Source organism: Mustela putorius, unplaced genomic scaffold (genome assembly GCF_011764305.1).
Source record: "Mustela putorius furo isolate JIRA1106 unplaced genomic scaffold, ASM1176430v1.1 tig00003834_pilon_pilon_pilon, whole genome shotgun sequence".
Classification (NCBI taxonomy): domain Eukaryota; kingdom Metazoa; phylum Chordata; class Mammalia; order Carnivora; family Mustelidae; genus Mustela; species Mustela putorius.
In genome coordinates this window covers 74,561,261-74,582,909 of record NW_025421987.1, presented here as the reverse complement: position 1 = coordinate 74,582,909, position 21,649 = coordinate 74,561,261, and the positions used below count along the sequence as shown (strand labels likewise).

At 42.6% G+C, this 21,649-nt stretch overlaps 1 protein-coding gene across 2 annotated transcripts in view; it reads right to left on the bottom strand.

Annotated features, from left to right (window-relative positions):
* FNDC3B (fibronectin type III domain containing 3B) overlaps positions 1-21,649 on the bottom strand; it is a 338,384-nt gene that overhangs the window by 26,509 nt on the left and 290,226 nt on the right. For both annotated transcript variants that reach the window (XM_004756586.3, XM_004756587.3), the window contains exons 19-23: positions 21,176-21,348; positions 18,777-18,890; positions 18,309-18,458; positions 14,590-14,870; positions 3,062-3,274 (exon numbers count right to left, since the gene is read on the bottom strand). In XM_004756586.3, coding sequence (XP_004756643.1) covers positions 3,062-3,274; positions 14,590-14,870; positions 18,309-18,458; positions 18,777-18,890; positions 21,176-21,348 — 931 coding nt within the window. The remainder of the gene's footprint in view (positions 1-3,061; positions 3,275-14,589; positions 14,871-18,308; positions 18,459-18,776; positions 18,891-21,175; positions 21,349-21,649) is intronic.

Sequence of the window (21,649 nt, the reverse complement as noted above, 5' to 3'; positions counted from 1 at the left end):
AGCGTCTGCCTTTAGCTCAGGTCATGATCCTGGATTGTGGGATCAAGCCCTGTGTTGGCCTCCCTGCCCAGTGGGGAACCTGCTTCTCCCTCTTTCTCTCCCTCTGCCCCTCATCCCTACAGAGAGTTCTCTCTCTACCTCAGATAAATAAATAAAATCTTTTTTAAAAAGTTGGTATCTTTCTTAGTTGTCAAAAGCAGAAACAAAGATATGAAGAAAAAAGAGACAGCATGCCCTAATCATTTGCAAGAGCCGCCCTTCTGTAAAGGATATAGTTCACAACTAATCTAGAAGATTCAGTGCTTTCAGGTGAAAAAGGTGAAAAGGGACTCAGAGTTCACGTTCTAGTGTAGCCTAGGGTAGACTGATATCTGAGCAGCCAAATCAAGACAACTCTTTAATTTTAAAATTACCGAGAATGGAGTTACTAATTTTCTTTGTGTTTCTGCTGTAAAATGTTTTAGGACTAACATTATCTTCATAGCTGGCTAGGACAGCTGGGCAAGTCACACATTGCCGGCTCTCCCTTTGAATACCCACAGCACCTGGTGACAAAATCCACCAAAACCACTATTTATCTACCTCTGGTTCTCACCGTGGCTACACGTAGGACATACAGTATTTTTGCCACATACATAATAAGAACTTATTAGTGGTTAATGCAATCAATGTATACACTAGGGAATATGTGTACCTTTCCCAAAAGTCACGACTGGAGATCACTGTGGCAATGAGTTCAAGGAAAAATCCACTCCTTGAATGAAGACGCTTACTTTCAGTTGGACAAGCCACATCCAAGTCTCAAAGAACCTCAAGGAGACCGGAATGGACAAAAACTATACTAATCACAAGAATTATAATGTATCCAACTCAGATGATCTCCCCCTAATTCTCATGCATCAAGATCCAAAGTTAAATACAGGCTTGGATTTAAGGGGCCAATTGATACAAAAGTTCCTCTAGACACTAAGGAAGGTCATCTTCAAACTCGAATTAGGCCAAGTTTCATCCTATTAAATCATAGGAAAATTATTCCCCAAATAGAACGAGAATTTATTATGGTCTATACTCCCATCACTTTAATAACTTTGAGAGCATTGACAAATCTAATTTAAAAAAGATATATTTGGACTCCAGATGATAAAATTAAGAAAAATACTGTCCCTAATGGTAAGTTTTCTTAAATTGCCATTTAAATTTAGGCAAGTCATTTATTTGATTAACAGTGCCATCTTTGGGCCTCCACCCCGCCCTTTTAATAGCATGAACTGACTGCTAGGCTCTGCACTCCCTTCTGTCCAGCACATTTAAATGTATCGTGACAGCACACTCATCCGGATCAGCATTCACGGGCATCCGTAGAGTTCTCCACACGAGGGGGCCCCCTACAGTAGGATGCAGACAACTGGTTTGGTGCAGAGCCCCCGCTCGGCCCACATTCCTGGATCTAACAGTAGAGGCAACTGCACGAGGAGTTAGGCAGCCCCCGTTCTGATCCCAACTCTGCTACCAGTGTCAATGTTTGTGGACTTCACTTTTTGTAAAGGAGGACATGACTATAAGATACTCCCTAACAAAGACTCTCTCAACCACCAAAGGAAGCCAAAAGCCCAGGGCAAAAAACGAAGGCTCATTTGCAAATTTCCCCAACTGCTAGCTTTAAATAGTTATCAGGATTTCTGTTTGTCCATAATTCTTGTTCTTCCATAATGCTGTTCCCTGCCAGTTAAGATTATGAACCCATGAAAGTGCATCCGAAGGTACCAAGCCTAGTAAGACGAATGGTCTTGTCTATGAGTGAGTATGCCTTTAATCTCCAATGAACCTACCAAAAGAAGCCTCATTTTCTCTATGCTTTCTATACCAGGATGAGTTTCCAATAAAACAATCACTTTTTGTTCCTTTCTAGTCAAATTACTAGGTTTGACAGGTCCTTCAAAGATCAGTTCAAATGCCACCTGTCTCAAAAAGCCGTTTCTGGTTGCTCTCTACCTCCTCCAGCCTCCCACAACACTTTTCTCCAAGGGCATTCATGTTCTGAGACCGTGTTGGGGTAGACACTATGCTGCTAGCGGAAGGGGTTTGTTTTTCCTTGATTTTGGTCTCCACTGAAGGTCTACCTCAAACAGTGCCTTCCTCACAGCAGGATTCCACTGCTCTGAAACGTATCAATGTAGTTGAGTACAGGGTGGGAGATGAAGACTGGCTAGGGGTGTCTGTTCTAATTAACCATTCCCCGGGAAAGGGGCAGGAGGAGACTCTAACGCTTAATGTGGGAAGGACAGAAATGGTTTCAGCAGATATGCCTTGGGGAAGTAGCAGCACGTACCTGTCCATCTGGGTGTCTTGGATTTATGCCCCCCCTCCCCACCTCCTTCACCTGATTCTCTGATCTGGCCTTTCCGTCACAGAACATTCTGTCGTCATTACCTTTACTCTGCATCTGAATTATTCCTAAATACAGTTCAGAGGCCCATCTTCTGATCAGGCATTTTCAAAGGAAATGAAATTAGGCTAAACAAATACAACGTGAAAGACTGGGTTTGATTTCTGTGGCCAAGAGTATTTCCTGGGTGTGCAATCTTACGAAGAATTTCCTGTTTGCTCTGGATAATTTCATCTTACACTGCCCACAGTTACAGAGCACGATCCCCATCTGTACATCACCACAGCTATTTCAGATTGGTAAACATGTTTGTCCCGATGGTCACTGAATATTTAAAAAGCTAACATCTCTTTCTGAGTCTTATTTCCCTTCGCGCTTGTGACTAATAGAACACTCTAACCCAGCGTGGACTTGACTTTGGCAGTTTTCTTTTTAGATAATTTCTCTGCATTATCTGGCTTTACGAAAGAAAAAAATAAACGCATAGATTATCAAGCAAGTCAAGGGCTTCAGAATGTTAGTTTAGAACATTCTCAATGGCGGATGGACGGTACAAAATGTAGGACCCCAACACACAGGAAATCTTTCAAGCAGGAGGACCGACAAACGAGCAAGGATTCGTTTTGCAAGCCAAAGGCACAGAACCGTCCTGCGTGCCCCTCCCCGCCATCTCACCTCTTGTTTCTGTCCTCCAGCTGCAGTGTGTACACCAGGTCGTCCGCTGCGTGTGTCTTGGGGTTGCTGTCTCCCCATTTCAGCTTCAGGCTCTGGGGCCCTGCTGCAGCACATTCGAGCCTTGGAGGCAAGGGGGGTAATGGCCGAGTTTTTGCCCTAATGAACTGACTAAACGGTCCAGCTCCGATTTCATTTACAGCCTGAATTCTGATCCTGGGAAAAGGGAAAAATACATAAACATTGCAGGTTTAAGAAGCAGCAATTCCTCACTTCAAATAAAACATCGTGTGCAGTATTTCTTAGGTGCCCCTAAACCAGTATTATGGAATAAAGAAAAGCAAGTTAAAGTCATTCAAGACAAACAGAGAATAGGGCAGCCAGAAAACAGATTATATCCTCTCTTCCAAAAAACAGCAAGAATGAAGGAATCAGCAAGATATCTCTTAGTTCTTTAATTAAAAAAAAATAAATAAATAAAAAGTCTACTGTCTGAGGGAAGACATCCTAAAGATTACTATTATACCTTACTGTCGCCACCTGCTAGCTGCCCGAGTTAGCTTTGGAAGTGAGTGGGCTACAAGGAACACATGCAACAGGGGAGCGAAGGAGACTCCGTTAGAGTTTAAGAACCACGGACAACTCTCCAACAGGACATTTCTCCTGCCTCACCCCAGAGTCTCTGCTCGTCAATAACCAGACCTCGGTGTGCAGACACCGCTGGTAATGGGGTGTCATTCAGATGAGCAAAAAATCTTCACCGCATGTTTGCAATATGCAGCGTCATGGGTAATATAGATGTTATTAACACTGCCCCATGGCCTATAAATTGAAAATCAAACAGAGTTAAAAACTGTAAGTAACAGTATCCTATTATTATTCCTATTTTTCTCGTTCCTCCATTTCCTTACTGGCTGTAACAGCCCTCCAAGGTCTTCACCCAACACAACGAGGGCACTGCCCCATCCATGTTCTCAACCCCGCCTCCCTGCAGTGACTACATGCCCTTGAAGCTTCTTTCTTCCTGGCATTTGGCAGCCTACACAGCCCGGTTCAGGCTTTCCTGCTCTGCTTCTCAGACCAAAGGTCTCACGCCACGGCCCCACCACCCCTCCACCCTCCATTCTTCCTCTCTTCTTCTGTATGGTGTGGACAGTGTTCTCAATAACCTGACACTTTCACAGCTCCTAAGTCCTGGATATGCCTCTCCGCCACCCCTTCGTGCCCCACCCTCAGGCCTCCAGCAGAAACCTCCACCCCAGCCCCAAGACACACGACAATAAAATAAGTCAGAGATCAATTCCGAGGAAACAGATCAATTTAAAATACTCCTCTAATTTGGTTTTATGTACCTGTCACTAACAGTGATTATTGCTTACACATACCTTAGAAAATACTATTTAGGAACTACGATACCTAAATTCATCTTGCAACCTCAAATTCGCGTGAACTCTTCAAATGTACAGATTATTTACTATGGCAAGTCAGTCTACTAATGTGCCTGCAGACTGTGGAGAAGGAAGCAAAGCCCGGTTAACTACAGATGAGAGGAAGCAAGCACAGCCCACCCCAAGTCTCCCCCACCGACGTGGCCATCAGACAAGGACAAAAGAAATGCAGTAGCCATTTAGAAGCTCTGAAAGGTAGCAGCTGGAGGGTCTGGGGAAGAAGGGAAACTACACCAACCAGCAGTGAATTCACCACTGTCTCCCCCTCTGTGATCCTCCCAAAGGGACTCAATGCACCCTGGTATCTAGGAGCAGACATCAGCATGGACTGAGGGCTCTAGGAGAAGGAAGCCTGGCTCAGGAAAGGGCTCTTAGGATGCTCAGAGCACATGGGGAAAATCTTCCATTCTCCTTTTTCTCTTCTGCATTCTCTCTCTCCCCAGCCCTTACCCAATTCCTTCAGTTTAACAGCCTAAAGAAGAAACAACACATGATCCTCTCAAGTGGTACAGTAAAAGCACCTGATGAAATCCAACTTCTACTCATAATATACAAATTCTCAGAAAACTAGGGGCAGAAGGAAATGTTCTCAACCTGAAAAGGGCATATACAGAAATACCTACATTATACTCAGTGGTGAAAGACTAAATAATTTCTGAGATCGGGAACAATGCAAAGATGCCTACTCTCAACACTCCAACTCAACATTATGTCCTAGAAGTCCCAGCCAGTGGCAGGAAAAAATGCCACAGAGATAAGAAAGAAAGAAACCAACACTGCAAGACACTGCTGAAAATCTTAAAGACCTAAAAAGGGAGAGACATTCTGTGTTCACGAATTGAAAGACTGCTAAAAAAAGGAACGTCAGTTGTCCCCAGATTGGTTTACAGAGACAATGCAATTCTAAACATTCCAGCAGGCTTCTTCTTGGTAGATCCAGGGCTTCCCAGATCCAGGGCTTGCAAAATAACTTAACATGGCTTAACATGATTCTCAAAGTATGTGGCAAGGCCAAAGAACTAAAATTGCCCAACACATAACTGAAAAGTAAGAATAAAGTTGAGAGAATCACACTTTCTGATTTAGGACTTACTATAAAGCTACAGTAATCAAGACAGTGTGGTACTGGTAAGAGACAGACACACAGATCAATGTAAGAGAATACAGACTCCAGAAATAGAGCCACAGAAATATGAAGGATTGATTTTTGACAAATGTGCAAAAGTAATTCAATAGAGAAATAATAGTCTTTACAAATGGTGCTGGAACAACTGGATGTCAAGAGGAAAACAAAACTCTGTCTAAACCTTGTGTCTTATTCTAAACTTTTTTTTTTTTTTAAACAATTTATTTACTTATTTGACAGAGAGAGAGAGACCACAAGTAGGTAGAGAGGCAGTGGGGGAGGGGCAGGCTCCCTCCTGAGCAGAGAGCCTGATGCAGGGCTCAATTGGCCCCAGGACCCTGAGATCATGACCTGAGCTGAAGGGAGAGGCTTAACCCACTGAGCCACCCAGGCGCCCCTTATTCTAAACTCAGAATGGATCATGGATCTAAACATACACTATAGAACAGAAAACTTTTAAGAAGAAAATAAACAGTATCTGTTACCCAGAATTAGGTGAAGAGTTTTTACCTATGATGTGAAAAGCATGATCAAAAAAAGAAAGAAGGAAAAGAAGAGAAAGGAAAAAAAAGCACAAAGAAAGAAAAAGAGAAAGAGAAAGAAAAAGAAAGAGAGAAGAGAAAGAAGAAAAAAAGAAGGAAAGAAAGAAGAAAGGAAGTAGAAGGAAGAGAAGAGTTGGGACTTCAAAATTCAAACAATTTGCACTGTTAGGAGAATGGAGGCAAGCTATAGACTGGAAAGAGATACGTACAAATTATATATCTGATAAAAGGACTGTATTCACAATGTATAAAAACCTCTGAAAGTCAATAGTAAGAAAACAGCCAACCTAATTAAAAAATGGCCAAAGACTTGAACCAACATTTCACCAAAGGGGATACACATATGCCAAATAAGCAGACGGACAGTTAACATCATGGGCTAGTCGGACAATGGGACTTAGAACTACAGTGAGGTATCATTCTATCCCTACTAAAGTCATTAAAAGAAAACCCAATACCATGCTGGTACACATGAGGAGCACCTGTAACTCACAGGTTGCTAGTGAGAACGCACAATGGTGTAGCTACACAGGAAAAAACCAGCTGTTCTATTTGACTTCTTATAAAGCTTAATATACATGCATATAACCCATCAATTCCACTTCTGGGTCTTTAGAGAAATTACAATTTATGTTCAGACAAAACCTGCACACAAAGGATTATAGCAGCTCTATTCATAATCACCCCAAGCTGGATAAACATCTGTCTTCTGGTTTTGGAATGTAGCAAATACTTCTGATAAAGTACAGCAAAAATCCCATTAAAAAGAGCCTTACTTTCCCCAGACTCTATTAAATGTGGGGCTCTATCAGGTCTCTTGTAGATATAACCTTGAAAGACTAAAATAAACTCTGCCTCACCTCTCAACTTGAAATCTCACAGCATTATGGTGTTAATACAGGAGTTCCCCCCACCCCCTGTGATTGGACAGGAGGAAATTTTTCTCAACTGGAGAGGAAAGAGCTTTTTAAAAAAAGGTCGTCATCATGGTGGTTGGAATTACCCTTTTTCTCTTCTTAGGAAAAGAGAATTAAGCCAGACATTAAGTTTTAGCCTTTCTTCAATGGTATGACAAATCTCCTCACCTACAAGGTTTATATTAATGTCCTTCTACTGTGCAGACTGCCATTCCCTCCCCTTATTATAGGGACAAATATTCCTAGAGCCCAGAACCCAAGATGCTTTCTTCTGTTTGCCTGCTTCTTGGTGTTGAAGCCTAGGTTTGAGACGTACAACAGTATCCCTAATTTCTAGGTGGAGCCCACGAAGTAGGAATTACTCTACTTTACAAATGAAGAAACCGAGGCCTGGCTAGGTCCAGCATGTGCGCCAACTGACACGACAGACAGAGGTCAGAGGTGATGTGAATTTTGTCTTTTTTAGGCTCAAAGTCTTTCGTCCATTCTGGCACACCATACTCTCAGAGTGTAACTTGAACCAAACACAGTTTCTAATCCAATCAAGAGGTAATTTTAATTCAGATCACACTTTCAGATCAACAATGGCCTTTTGCCAATAAAGCGGGCATCTAGAACAGTCAAAAAAATTTTTTTACATTATTTAAAAACCAGCCTCAAAGTAAGATACCTCAACTTATCTACATTCTTACACAATACATTTTGTTTCAGTAAAAATGCATGGAAAAACATTTTTCTGGGTAGCTGATGCACTGAACTAACATCACTTAGTTCTAATGATAAAGTAAAACTCAAAACTGAAATACAACTGAGGAACTGATAAAATTAGAGGCAGCCATGGGGCGCCTGGCTGGCTCTCTCAGTCTGCAGAGAGTGCAACTCTTGACCTCAGGGTTATAAGTTAGAGTCCCACATTGGGCGCAGAGATTAGTTAAAAATAAAATCTTAAAAAAAAAAAAAAAAGAAAAGAAATGAGACTATGTCTTCTTGCATTTTGGTAAAAATATGACATGCTCTGAGTCTAGGAGGCTGAGGAAAAGCTGAACGAGGACTATGACGGTTGCTGTTTATTTGGGAGTGAAAAATGCAGTGTGAAAATAATTTCATAATTCCAGTGGGATCTCACACAGAACTAATAAGCAAAACGAACACTGACCTGAGGAACCATTCTAAGAATTCACCTCAGAAAAAAATGACCTTCGGGGCGACTGGGTGGCTCAGAGGGTTGAGTCACTGTGGTCGGCTTGGGTCATGATCTCAGGGTCCTGGGATTGAGCCCCACATCCGGCTCTCTGCTCAGCAGGGAGCCTGCTTCCCCACCTCCATCTGCCTGCCTCTCTGCCTACTTGTGATCACTCCCTGTCAAATAAATAAATAAAATCTTAAAAAAAAAAAAAAGAAGAAGAAAAAACTGACCTTTAAGTTTTATTAGATTAATTAAAGTCTATTCCAAACCCAAACTTGACAAGTTTTCTCTTTACCTGAAATAACATGGTAACCTTGAAATTTAGATTGGATCCCCAAGCTTCTTTCTTCTTCTTCTTTTTTAATGCATTATATCAGTTTCTGAAATCGTCAGCTCTGCAAATTATGTATAAGGGAAATGGAAGTTTGCTTTCCAGTTAAGGGAAGTGATCTCTAACTCTTGAGAAATTCTGTGCTGGGCAGGCTGATTTGGAAACCTCAAGTGGCCAGCAGTCTGCAATGTCCAGTGGTACATGGGTAATTCTGACCAAAAAAATTCAATTAAGCAGCACAGCCTTTATAGTTTTTGACTGACAAATCTTCTAATAAAATTATCTACTACTACTACTAGTTGTACATGCTGAAAACATTCCTGCTTCAGAAGTTTGTAGCCTTCCAGGGGCACCTGGATGGCTCAGTCGGTTGAGCGTTTGACTCCTGGTTTCAGTCAGGTTGTATGTGAGATCAAGCCCCGTTTGGGGCTCTGCGCTCAGCGTGGGGTCTGCTTGAGTTTCTCTCTCCCTCTCCCTCTGCTCCTCCTCCCCCTGCTCTTTCTCTCTAAAACAAATAAATAAATCTTTAAATTAATAATAATAAAAAAAGAATCATAGCTTTCCATAACACACTTTATACACATACACACTCTCAAATTTGACACTCTCTATGTTAAAGTAGGAATGACTTTCAAAATGAACTTCCTTAGCTGGGGAGGGTGACTTTTCAATCCTAATCAGCCATCCCAGTACTCAGGGTGTCTCCTGTGTGAGGGTTGGGAGCAACTGGGACAGCCGGAGGAGAGGGCTAAGAGCAGAAGATGAACTTTTTATACCCCACCCCTCCCCACAGCCCGCTGTCTAATCATCTAGGACAAAAATATGAAAGAAGGAAATAATCATCAGGTAACTTCCGAAGAAATAAAAATACCAGCTAAAACACAAGAAATCTCTGGAGGAAATCATGCCATTGGAGTAAAGGATTTAGTACCTGTGCTGCGTTCTGTTTCTAGGCAGTCAGACTAGCCTTTGACAGGAAACCAAGCCTTCAAAGTCCTCCATTGCTTAAGAAATGATACCAGATTCCCACAGACCTATAATCTGGTTACAGCCTACTTTGCAGCTCATTTCTCCCCTGGACATTAGCAAAAGATCATTTACGGAGTGCTGACTTACTGTGTGTCAGGTCCTATATGAGGCACCCAGAATCCTATCTAAAACATACCCTACTAGGTAACTAAAGGTATTGTTTCCATTTTACAGATCAGAAAACTGAGGCAGAGAGAGCTTAAATAGCTTGCCAGAGGTCACAAAGCCAGTGTAAGTGAGGCACCCAGGACTGAAGTCAAGCTGTTTCACTTAGAATCTGTCTCCCAATACAGCCCATCTCATCTTATTACAATGATTTATGATTCATTTTTTGACAGGCTTTGACACAGAGTAAAGACTCAACAGATGTTATTTTTATCTCTGTTTTACCTAGCAAAGAGGGCATAAAAGAGTGTAATGAACAAATCTACCTTAAGTTTTAGTTGTTTGGTAGCTTGGTATGAGTCAGACACATAATGAGGTTGCCAAAAAAAGTAATCGTAGACAACCTTCCCAACAGTTCAATATGGAGACCATGAAAGTGACAGTCTGGCTCTGCTCTGAGCCAGCCAACCAGACCATTCCTGGAGGTCTGGGCACCACTCATTAAAGAGTCCGTCAAGACACAGAACTCACCCAATAAGAGGATGGAGGAGTGAACCGAAAACCCATGCTAGTGAAGACAGATGTGAAGGAAATGAGGATGGTTAAAGAGAGGACAGCGGACACTATACGACAGTGATGTCTGGACCCCCTGGGTCCTACTAAACCACAGGCTACAGGAATGGAGCTCAGACTCCTGTAAGATGCAAAAGCTGTCTGGGTGATTCTCACATACATCAATACCCAAGAATCACTGCTCTAAGGCAAAACTTCTTAAACGTTAACATGCATCAAAATCTCCTGCAGGGCTGGTTAAAGCAGAGTGCCAGGCCTTAATCCCAGAGTTCCTGACTTAGTAGATATAGAGCAGAGCCTAATAATTTGCATCTCAGCCAGTTTCTAGAAGACGCTGATGCTGCTGGTCCGGGACCCACACTGTGATAACCACTGCTCTCAACGAAGGCCCAGTATCTACTGCACAGGTGTTGGAGGTATCAGAAGTTTTAACAAAATATAATGGAAACACTATAAAATTAGTTATTCACAAGTGGACTGGACTGCCTGGTGAATTGAAGCTGGAACCATGGCCCTGTGACTGGAGATACTCAAGCCAGGACACTGGGAAGGGAGGCCGCCAGGCAGTCTTCTCTCCCTCTGCTCCCAGAGCCTACGGCACCGTGTGTCGAAAGAAAGCTCTGTCTCTGTTTTCAGAAACATTTTCTTCTCAAGCTAAAACACAAGCACAATTCCAAGCTCAGCGGTAAGTTCAAAAGTAATGCCCTTAAAAACAGCATCGTAGGGGCACTTGGGTGGCTCATAGGGTATAAATGTGTGTCTTCAGCTCCGGTTGTGATCCTGGGGTCCTGGGATTGAGCCCCACCATCGGGCTCCCTGCTTGGTGGGGAGTCTGCTTCTCACTCCCCCTCTGCTGCTCCCCCTGCCTGTGCTCTCTCACTCTCTCTGTCAAATAAATAAATAAAACGTTTAAAAAAAAAAAAAGGCACTGTAATTTCAACCAAATTCCCTACAGGGTGTCAGTAAGCTGGTGGGTGTTTTTGTAAGCACCAACGGAAAAGCAACAAATCCATTAAAAACCCCACCGGTGTCAGAGGGTTGCTTATAGAGGTGCACATTTTTGTTTTGGCAAAACAGAGAAAGACAAACTCAGCGTGAGAACAAAGTGTAACTGCTGAAGTTTAAAAACAAATAAAAGAAACAAGTGCTTTCTCCAAACCCCACAGCTTGCTTAAAATGTTTCATTCCACGCTTTTGTCTAGAACATCATGATCTGTTCACTTATCTTTTAACCAATTTGTGGAACAGAAAAAGGTGAGGTAAATGTTGATTGGGCTGAAATTATACCCTTAGTTACTAGAAATACTCAATTTTGTATTTCGGCTCAGGTCATGATCCCTGGGTCCCGGGATCAAGTCTCACATCAGGATCCCTGCTCAGCAGGGAGCCTGTTTCTCCCTCTGCCTACTGCTCCCCCTGCTTGTGCTCTCTATGACAAATAAATAAAATCTTTAAAAAAAAAAAAAGATTTTACTTATTTACTTGATGGGGAGAGAGAGACAGAGAAAGCGTGTGCGCAAATGCAAGCAAGGAGCAAAGGCAGTGGGAGAGACAGATTCCTTGCCTGGACAATGAGGACAATGTGGGGCTCGATCCCAAGACCCTAGGATCATGACCTGAGCTTAACCAACTAAGCCACCCAGGCACCTTGAGGAGGACTTTTTTGGGTAAGATTTTATTTATTTATTTATTTATTTGAGAGAGAGAGAGAGAGAGAGAGAGAGAGAAAAGGAGGCTCCTGCTGAGGAGAGAGCCCGACATGGGCTCAATCCCAAGATCCCAGGATCATCACCTGAGCCGAAGGCACACACTTAACCAACTGAGCCATGCAGGCACCTCAGAGAGGGACTTTTGAACAGGTCTTTAAATCATCATTTTTGTGGAAGATATTTCTCGTAATTTCCACTGTGAATGCTATTTCATTATTAAGCAAAGATTCCTGTATGCTCTTTCATTTAAGTCTTTGAGCTCTAGATTTCTTTCTCAAAGTCATCAGACTGTACGTTGAGTAAGAAGAGTCAGCATTCCCCCATTAGTAGATCCTTCCATAAACCTTGAAGTTTTATAGTCACTTATATCACCTTCAAGGTAGATACAATACCTGCAAGAAGCAAAAATCTTGGACTAACATTTTGCCCTACAAGAATTTTATTTAAAAAATTTTTAAAAAGGGATCTTTTATGATTTCTGATCCAAACATTCAGAGAGCTGACCTGAGGGTCTGAGTTCACTCTGGGGTAGACACGGGTGTGCATCAGAATGGACACAAAACCTTTCTCTGAGGCCCTGAACCAGTGTGGCTTCTTCCAAGGTTTTCCACCAGAGAGATGAGGTCAGGCAATATTCTGGACAGCTGGGGAATGACATTCCCTTGGTCATTTTTCCCAGAGGTACACCTCATGGTGAGGTTTTCCTTGGAGCGTCATCACTGGGGAAATTCCCTGAGGGCAAGGTGTGGATTTAGTCATCCCTGGATTTCCTCAGCACCTGGTTAGAGAGCTGTAGACACAACAGAAGCTTGGCATGCGGTCAGCAAACAAGAGTGAGGACTGGTTTTTTTGAGAATGGCTAAAAGGCTAAAAATGAAAGAATACCCTTGGCTTGCCTCTTCATCTCAGTCAGTCATATCCCACTTTATTTAGTTTCTTTCTCAAGTCCCACTTCAAACCATTCTGATCACACTCTGAACCTGGGGCTTCCTCTCTGAAATACCAACAGGATTCTGTACACAGTTTTATTTTCAGCCTGTGATGTCACAATAACCTACTGTCCTACTATTGCTATTTAAGTGTCCCTCAGTTCTGTGAGCTCTCTCTGAGGGCAAGGATAGGGTCTAGAATTGTTTTACGAACATACAGTGTTTGTAGTACTATACCCAAAAGACATTTTTTACGAATCCGTCATTGCTTTTGAAAAGCAAAAATAAATCTAGTTATATAAGTCAATTTCTTTTTTTTAAAGATTTATTTGAGAGCAAGAGAGAGAAAGAGATAGAGAGAAAACACAAGCAAGGGGAGGGGCAGAGGGAGCAGACTTCCTGCTGAGCAGGGAGCCTAACTCGGGGCTCGATCCCAGCACCCTGGGATCATGACCTGAGCAGAAGGCAGATGCTTAACCGACTGAACCACCCAAGCGCCCCTAGTTATGTAAGTCAAAAATGCATTGAATACACCTAAACACTGAAGCTTGGTCTCGCCCATTTAAACCTGCTCAGAACACTTACGTTGGCCTACAGTTGGGAAAATCCTCAATCACAAAGCCTCTTATGTAATCAAGTACTGACGATCTCCTGTGATGTATTGAGTACTGGTCTGAAAGTGAAGACCAGAAAGGCTGCATGGGTACAGAATGGTTGTTGAGCACAACCGTTGCGGATGCTCCTGATCCTTATGGTGGCCTTGGGGCTGCGGCTCAAGGCCAATGCCTGGCCACATGAGTCAGGGTCAGACCACACGACCGCTAGTCCAGGAACAGCTCGAAATGCAAAATCAGAATCCAGTTCCTACCAAATGTGCATTGTTTTCACGCCATCATAAATCAGGACTGTCTGGAACCTGACTGAGGGAGATGCTCCGAGAAGGCACACCTCAGTGACTACAGCTGCTTCTTGGACTCTAACGTTAATTATACATTGTCCGTTTTCAAGGAGTTAAGGCAACTTGAAGACGGAGCTAAATAATTTGAAATTTCAAGAGGCCACATTGGAGAAGAAGATGTGTGAGCAGAGAAGAGGAGGTTGCTGGCTTTTTAAGAATTCCGGGATGGGGGAGAAAGAATGCAGATACTAACTGAGCATTGCTCAGTTACATGTAATGTAATTTTTTTCTCTGCACCCCCCCCCCCCTGCTAGATCACTAATGCTTTGTAACACTGTGTCTGCTTTGGGGGAACCAAAAGAATGGTGAAGGGCAGCTTGGGAGGTGGGTAAGTACATGCTGAAGACAGACAGTGTCCACAGAAGGACACGAGTCCAAGGTAAAAGTATGAAGAAAAGTGGCTTAAGAAAAGTGGCTAACTAAGAGACCAAGAGGGAAGAACTAATTTAAAGCAGCAGGTAAAATTCCCCCTCAAGGGTTAGGAATTGTATAAATTTGTAACTGACTCTCAAAGCACAAAGCAACACAAGTTTTCAAAATGTATTTGCATTCGGTACTCTTAAATACATTAATTAAGAATGATTAGAATTCACTCGCTTGGCTTTTAGAACCTGAAGGGTCTAGAGCCCCAAGGACTGATGTGTTGATGCAACTTTATCTCTGCTTTCCTGCACTCACCGGTAGGTGGTTTCTGGAAGGAGGTCTTTTATAACGTGGGTGGTGGTATTGGCCACGGTGATACTAGTGTCTCCAAGGTCAATATTGTAAGCAAGGATTTCAGATCCATTATTGCACGGCTCTTCCCAGTTCAGTACAAGGCACACAAAAGGTGAATCAGGGTAGGCATTGAGGGTCTCCTCTTCCAGGACACAGAGAGTGGAGACAGGGTCAGGGGCAGACGCTGGTGTCTGGCAGAGGACAAGCTCACTATATGGTCCTGCTCCAGCTTGATTGACAGCCTATAAAGACAAGGGCAAGCAAAGTCCACGTTATCCCAATGTAAATTCTAATGCCTTCATGTTAGGTGCTGCACACAATTTACTTCTAGAAACCTGGGTAGAGCTGAATCTCAGAAAATGTTCCCTTTTCACAACCCACTTTCCCCACAAATGCCAATGGCAACTTCTCTGTTAATAAAGCAGAAGATAATATCACCATCATCACCTTTTATGAAAAATAATTTAAATAACACTTTGTGTTTGCACAGCCCACTTCAGGTTATATGCTTCCCTGTGACAACTCCCCAGTAACCGCCTGGGGTAGACAGTAAATGGCCAGTATTCTTCCACAGTTTTCCATGTGAATGATAAATGGCTACGTGAAGTCAATTCTCAGGCCTTTCTGATTTTACCTGAGCGCAAGAGCTGAGACCTTCATTACTCACTGCTCTATCAAATACTTATTCAATGGTCTCCAGGGCCATACTCTCGTTTCTACTGACCTGCTGTTGCTTCTCAATCACTTTTGCTGAATGCTACTTATCACCTGGATCTCTCAACACTGAAGGCCACCAGGGCTCAGGCCATGGACACCTCTTCTTCTTCTTTTTAAAAATCTCTGCTCTAACTCCTCAAGGTATCACGTTGTCCCAGAGGTAAATGCCATTTATATCATATCCCAGGGATAAATGCCATATTATACCCTAATGCTGTTTATATCCTACTCCCAAATTCACTTGTGTAGCTCAGACCACTGCTGTGAATGCCAGCCCAGTATATCCAGCTTCCTTTGGGCCATCTCCGCTTGAACATCAAAGAGGCATCTCGAACTCAAGCGTCCGCACCGTCCTCTCATCTCCACCCCATCCCTCTTCACCAAAAATCCGCACTGTACCTGCTGTAGTCCCTCTCGTCCCTCAGGTTGTTCAAGTCATATCCCAGAGACATCACTGGACATCTTTCCTCCTCTCATCCCCCAATCCAGGCCCCGAGCACATCCTGCACCAAAGCCTGGTCCAACACATTCAGCTCTCTCTCCTCTGGCTCCTGTAATGACCTCCTACTTGGTATATGGGAGTCAGCCCTTGCCTGATACTCTATTCACAGCAAGCACAGTGATACTGCTCATATCCCTTCCACGGCCTCCCACCATATTCAGAATATACTTCAAAGTCTTCCCAAAGCCTGCAAGACCCTATCTGATCTGCTCACCAGCCTCACCTTAAAACCCACTGCCACTCTGACTTCATCACCCACTAGTCTCCCCCTCACTTGCTCTGCCCCAGGAATACTGGCTTCCTTGCTGTTTCACAGGATACCAAGTCTGCTCCTGCCTCAGGGCCTTTCAGCTTTGCTGCCCTTCTGTCCAGGAATCTTTTTCCCTAGACACTGGCAGGCTTTCCCTCAAGGGCTGCCTTTTGGTGAGCCCTCTCTGAACACTGTATTTAAATTTGCCATCATCCTACCCGCCTTCCACCCACTGTGATCCTCTTCATTTCCTATTTCCCTCCTTTGCTTTATTTTTCATCACATCATCTATCACCACCACAGGATATATTTAATTACTCCCTGATGAGAAGGTAAGCTCCCTAAGGGCGAAGTTGTCTGTTTCCGCTCACTGCTATATCCCCAGCAACTAGAACAGTACCTAATACAGAGTATGTATCAATGAATGTCATTAAACGTGTATTTTTTTCCTTATAGAGAGAAAAACATTTAGCAGACTCCTTACAAAAGTGAATGTACTCTAAAATCCAGTTCTCATTTAATTCGTAAGAGTTTATGAGGACATATTACAAAACTAAATGAAAGTAGTTTGAGCTCTTCAAAACAAAAGCTGTAACACTTATTTCAATGTTTTATTTTTTAAAACTTTATTTATTTGACAGAGTGAGTAAGAGAGAGCTAGTGAGCGGGCATGAGTTGGGGGAGGGGCAAAGGGAGAGGGAGAAGCAGATTCCCTGCTGAGCAGGGAGCCCGATGCAAGGCTCGATCCTAGGACCTCAGGATCATGATCTGAGCTGAAGGCAAAGGCTTAACTGACTGAGCCACCCAGGTGCCCCAATAACACTTACGTATTACTGTTAATTTCAAAGATGTTCACAGCATTCATTTCCTAACAAATCACTTTTGAAACTCTACTGTAATATTTGTCACATCGTCCTACTTCAGGACAATACTTCAACTCTCTTTTTGGTAAAATTTTAAACTCAAAAAGGATAGTGAAGCTCTTTCCTGTGGTGGCAGACAGTTCTTTATTTATATCCTGCCTTGTTCCAAAAACAGGAGTGTAGCACATATTTTGTAACCTTTTCCCAGTGACTCAGCATTGCTATTATAAAGATCAAATAATGTGCTGTGACCCTGACTCATTGACAAAGAGTTAATTATGTCCCAGGTGCTCCATTCAAGAAGGAAGGAAGGTGCATAACAAAAGAGTTTAATCAGAATGTTTATGATAAGGTAGACCAGAATTCAACAGAGAAGTCTCAGTTGATCTGAAAAATTAATTTATGTAGGGAATATTTTCTCCAAAGGGGTCAGAGACACTGGTATGTTGATGGACTTGTAATAAGCAATTTGTTTCATCACTTAGATCAGGTGGAAACCTAAATCGGGCATCTTTGGTTCTTCATCTATTTAAGTCCATGCATGTGTGAAGACAGACTTCTCCAAGGTCAAGAACCACATCTGACTAATCTTTGTACCTCTCCTCTTGATTATCTTGATCATCCTTTGATCCTGGAACAAAGTCATGCTCAAAAAAAAAAAAGTTACTAAACAAATGGAAAGAAATGGACAAAGAACCCTATTTTCTTAGGACAATGAGGCTTTACAGAGTGGGTAAAAATAACTTATCCGAGTCAATGAAGTAAAAGTAAACTCATGACTGCTGTCACTTTTAGGGGTTAGGCTAGGAGCCAACTGTTCTTGATGTTACTCTCTTTGGACTCCCAAGTCAAAGCTTCCAGCTAACCAGCTTTGTTAATGGTCCCTGAGAAGTAGGAAGTGGATCCTGTAATCTAATGCAGAACAGTCCAAATCACCCTAATGTTTGGTCACCAGCATAGACATCTTCTGTCTTTTGCCAGTTTTAAGTGTCTCTCCCGCTGAAGTGACCATCTTGGGAGAATTCAAACAGAAGGAACCTTCCCCAAGGAGCCCTAACACCTCTGCCTTGGACTCGGTCATTGAGTCAGTGAATTCACAAGCAAGACATCAGCATGGGGAGAAATAAGAATGGTGTGGAATCACTTTTTGATCTTATGCTGCAGGACCTCCTAGAGAAGCAGAAATTAATTATAAGGCACCAAGACAATTACATTTATTTTTACTTAAAAGGACTCTTTTCCATATCATCCCTCTTGACAGCTTCAATCACAGGCCTTTGAGTAAGTTCCCCGGAATGTCTCATGGGACACCAGGGCCTAGGAGTGACATTAAGTAATGTCCACCTACCTGTAGTCTACAGCAATATTGTGCAGCAGGCAACAGATCCCTTATCTCAAAGCCGGTGTCTGTCCCATGATAAATGAGTTCTAAGGATTCTTCATCTTCTCCCCATTCCAACCTGTACTCCGAAATGTCGGCACCAGAGCTCTCAGGACTCTAGAAAGCAGAAACTCAAGTAGTTAATTTCACTGAGAAGAAAAGCCTATGATGTTTGTGTTCAACTAACTGAACTGGGAAAAAAGCAATGTGCCCCTGGATACTTCAAATACAAAAGAAAGACATGAAAGAGATAACTCAATTTCCTCTCCGTTCTGACAAGTGATAAAATGTGGATGACCCTAAGTATCAGCAAACGCCAAGGGAGATTAATGTGTTATGTGTGAATTTTAGCTCTGTAGGCTCCTTGTAACTTGCATTTGGGGGCACATAAAACAGAAGAAATAGAAGTCGATGCAGAATGTGCGCCTGACTTACCTCCCAACTCACAAGGACGCATCCCTCAGGTGTAAAAGAAATACAAGGTGCTTTGCACTGTCCAGGGGGCCCGGCAGCAGTGGTAATCTCTGAGACATCGGAATAGGGTCCATACTGAAAGAGAATACACATAGGCCCATGTGCATGTTGTATGCACACGTGTTGTGTGTGTGTGTGTGTGCGCGCGTATGAAATCTAGGTTAACAGCATTCACAGTACAACTGATTAAAGAATTATTACCTAACGGTTTTCACTCTCAGTTGGATGTGTATAAGGTTTTTTCCTAAATTCAATCCCTGAGTGGTGAATGTCTATTATGTATGTATAGTCTTTTTATTCAATGATCACAAGGTTGGTTTACCATTTTTCCTTTACTGACATCAGAAACAAAAACATGCTGATTTTGACACAAGACGACGTTCTGTTTTAGCACTCCTCATAGGGTATCAAAGGAAACGAGGTCAGATGTACACCACAGTTTAATTTTCAACACACAAAAACCTACTTGAAACTGGTTATCAAATTCTGACTCTTTCTTCTAGTTACTGGTGTTTTCCATTTTAAAATGAAAGCTCCTGTTAACGTTCTCAGCATCACCCCACCATTTCAACTATTTGAAGGTTTATACTACACTCCTCTGTTCTTTAAAAGGCCTTCAGTGATCACACTACTTAGAGCCAACCGCCATTATTTCGAGAGAGCCAGAGTCACCCAATTTAATAGTGGAATTTGTGATACCAGAAATAGCTGGGGCAAAGAACAAAATAAAATAATTTCTAGGCTAATGAGGTGTATGACAATGCTTTTCCAAAATCGTAAAAAAAAGATTAAAAAAACCCCCCAAAAACCCAACAACCAAAAAACCAGTCAAATTTTCTAAGATAATCTGCAAATACTCTGGGGGCTGGTGGATGGGGGAGAGGCTTTCTGGAGCAGACCTCAGAAGCGGACTATAGTCACGTATGTGGTTAGCAATAGAACAGGATTAAACTGAGGCTGAGGACAATTTTTTTAGATGATAAATTAGTGAAAGGAGACAGAAAGTAAAACTCAGAGCCCCAGAGCTGCACATTTATCTTTGTTATGACGGAGATGCCCTGAACAGTGGACGGGAAAATGAACAAAAACAACAATACAATTATTTCTGCAGCATCTGTGGTCATCACCTTTCATGCTCTTTTTAATCATATTATAATATTCAGGTGCATCTTCTCATCAAAACACTTTTATTGGTTAGTATTACGCTGGTCTTTTTTTTTTTTTATTTCAATAGTTGTGCTGTGTCTGAAATTCCTTCCCAACTGGGAATTTAGAAGGAATCCAGCTCCTGGTAAAGGCTTGTGATCCTACTTTAGAACAAATGTTCTCACTGTGAGCGTGGCTAGCAGAAAATGGCCTAGAGACCAACACGTTCCCCTCTGTCAGACGAGCAGGACAACCCACAATGAGAAAAAGTCACTGCCAACTTAATGCCACTGTTGGCAGTGCTTCCTTATTTTTAAAAATTCCATCAATTAATTCCATCTATTTATCTGTATCGACTTGACCGTGTGACTTGTGAGTACACCTGGGGGGATTCTGTAGCAGCAGTCTGAGCCACAAAGCCTGACACTATCTGGTTACCTTGTTCTTATCGTCAATCTCCCCTCAACCCACATCATTCTGAAATTAAAATATAGGTGTAATACAGAGACTGACTCAGTCTCTGACAGGCTACCTTGACACCTCCCAGAGGAGCAGAAGGCAGGGCCGAGAAGAGTTTTCCAGTCTACCCTTGAAACAAAGCAAAAATGAGAAGCTGGCCTCCCTACCTTCTATCCCACTCCAGTTCTGAGAACTAACCTAAGATACTGCTGGGTCATTTAGACAATATGGTAAAGGAGTGATTATGTAATCCTAATTTCTCAGAACTGATAATAAGCAAGTCAATAAGCAAGTAGGAAATTATTAAAAACAAAAACAAAAACATCTAAAGGGTGATGTTCTTATTAACCTTGAACTCTTCCTTAATAGAATGATATGAGGGGCACCTGGGTGGCTTGGGTGGTTAAGCGTCTGCCTTGGACTCAGGTCATGGTCCCGGGGTCCTGGGATGAAGCCCTGCATTGAGCTTCCTGCTCAGCAGGAGTCTGCCTCTCCCTCTGCCCCCATCTCCCCCTTCCTTGCATGGTCTTTCTTTTTCTCTCAAATAAATAAATAAAATCTTAGAAAAAAAAATAGAATGATACAAGGACAAAACAAAATTTTCAGTACTGGGTCAACAGGCAATCACAACAATCAATGTACTTCAGACCTTAATGGTCATCAAGGTTGGCTACATGCCGCTGAGGAATTTCAGGAGGGTGGATACAGAAGTTAGAACCTTATATCTGGATTGTGGCATACAGGCGTGTACTCACCCCTCCGTCATTCAGAGCCCTGACCCGGAAACGATACACAGTGCCGGGGAGCAGGTTGCCGACAGTGCACTCGAGCTCTGGCCCATGGTACACCTCCGAAGCTACATCCTCAGGCTCTGTCATCTCCACGCTGTACTCTGAGACCTCACAGCCACTTTCGGAGGCAGGAACGTCTGGGAATGGAGAATGAATTTCATCTTAGAATATTCTTGTGCTTCCAGCTGACCACATCATACCTGGTTTCCCACCAGGTTTGCAAAACATTATGTGGGGTAGCTGGTCCTCAGTATCCCGCTCACAGAAGAGCACTCCCCACCGCCCACCCCAAAAGAAAAGAGATACGGAGGAGTTTCTGAATGATACTATCTGTAGTTTCCAAAGCAAGAACGTTTGAGTACATTTACTTACATTAAAAAAATAGTTTGAAAACAACAGAACCATCAGGCAAATGTCTTTATAATCTAAGGAAAGGAA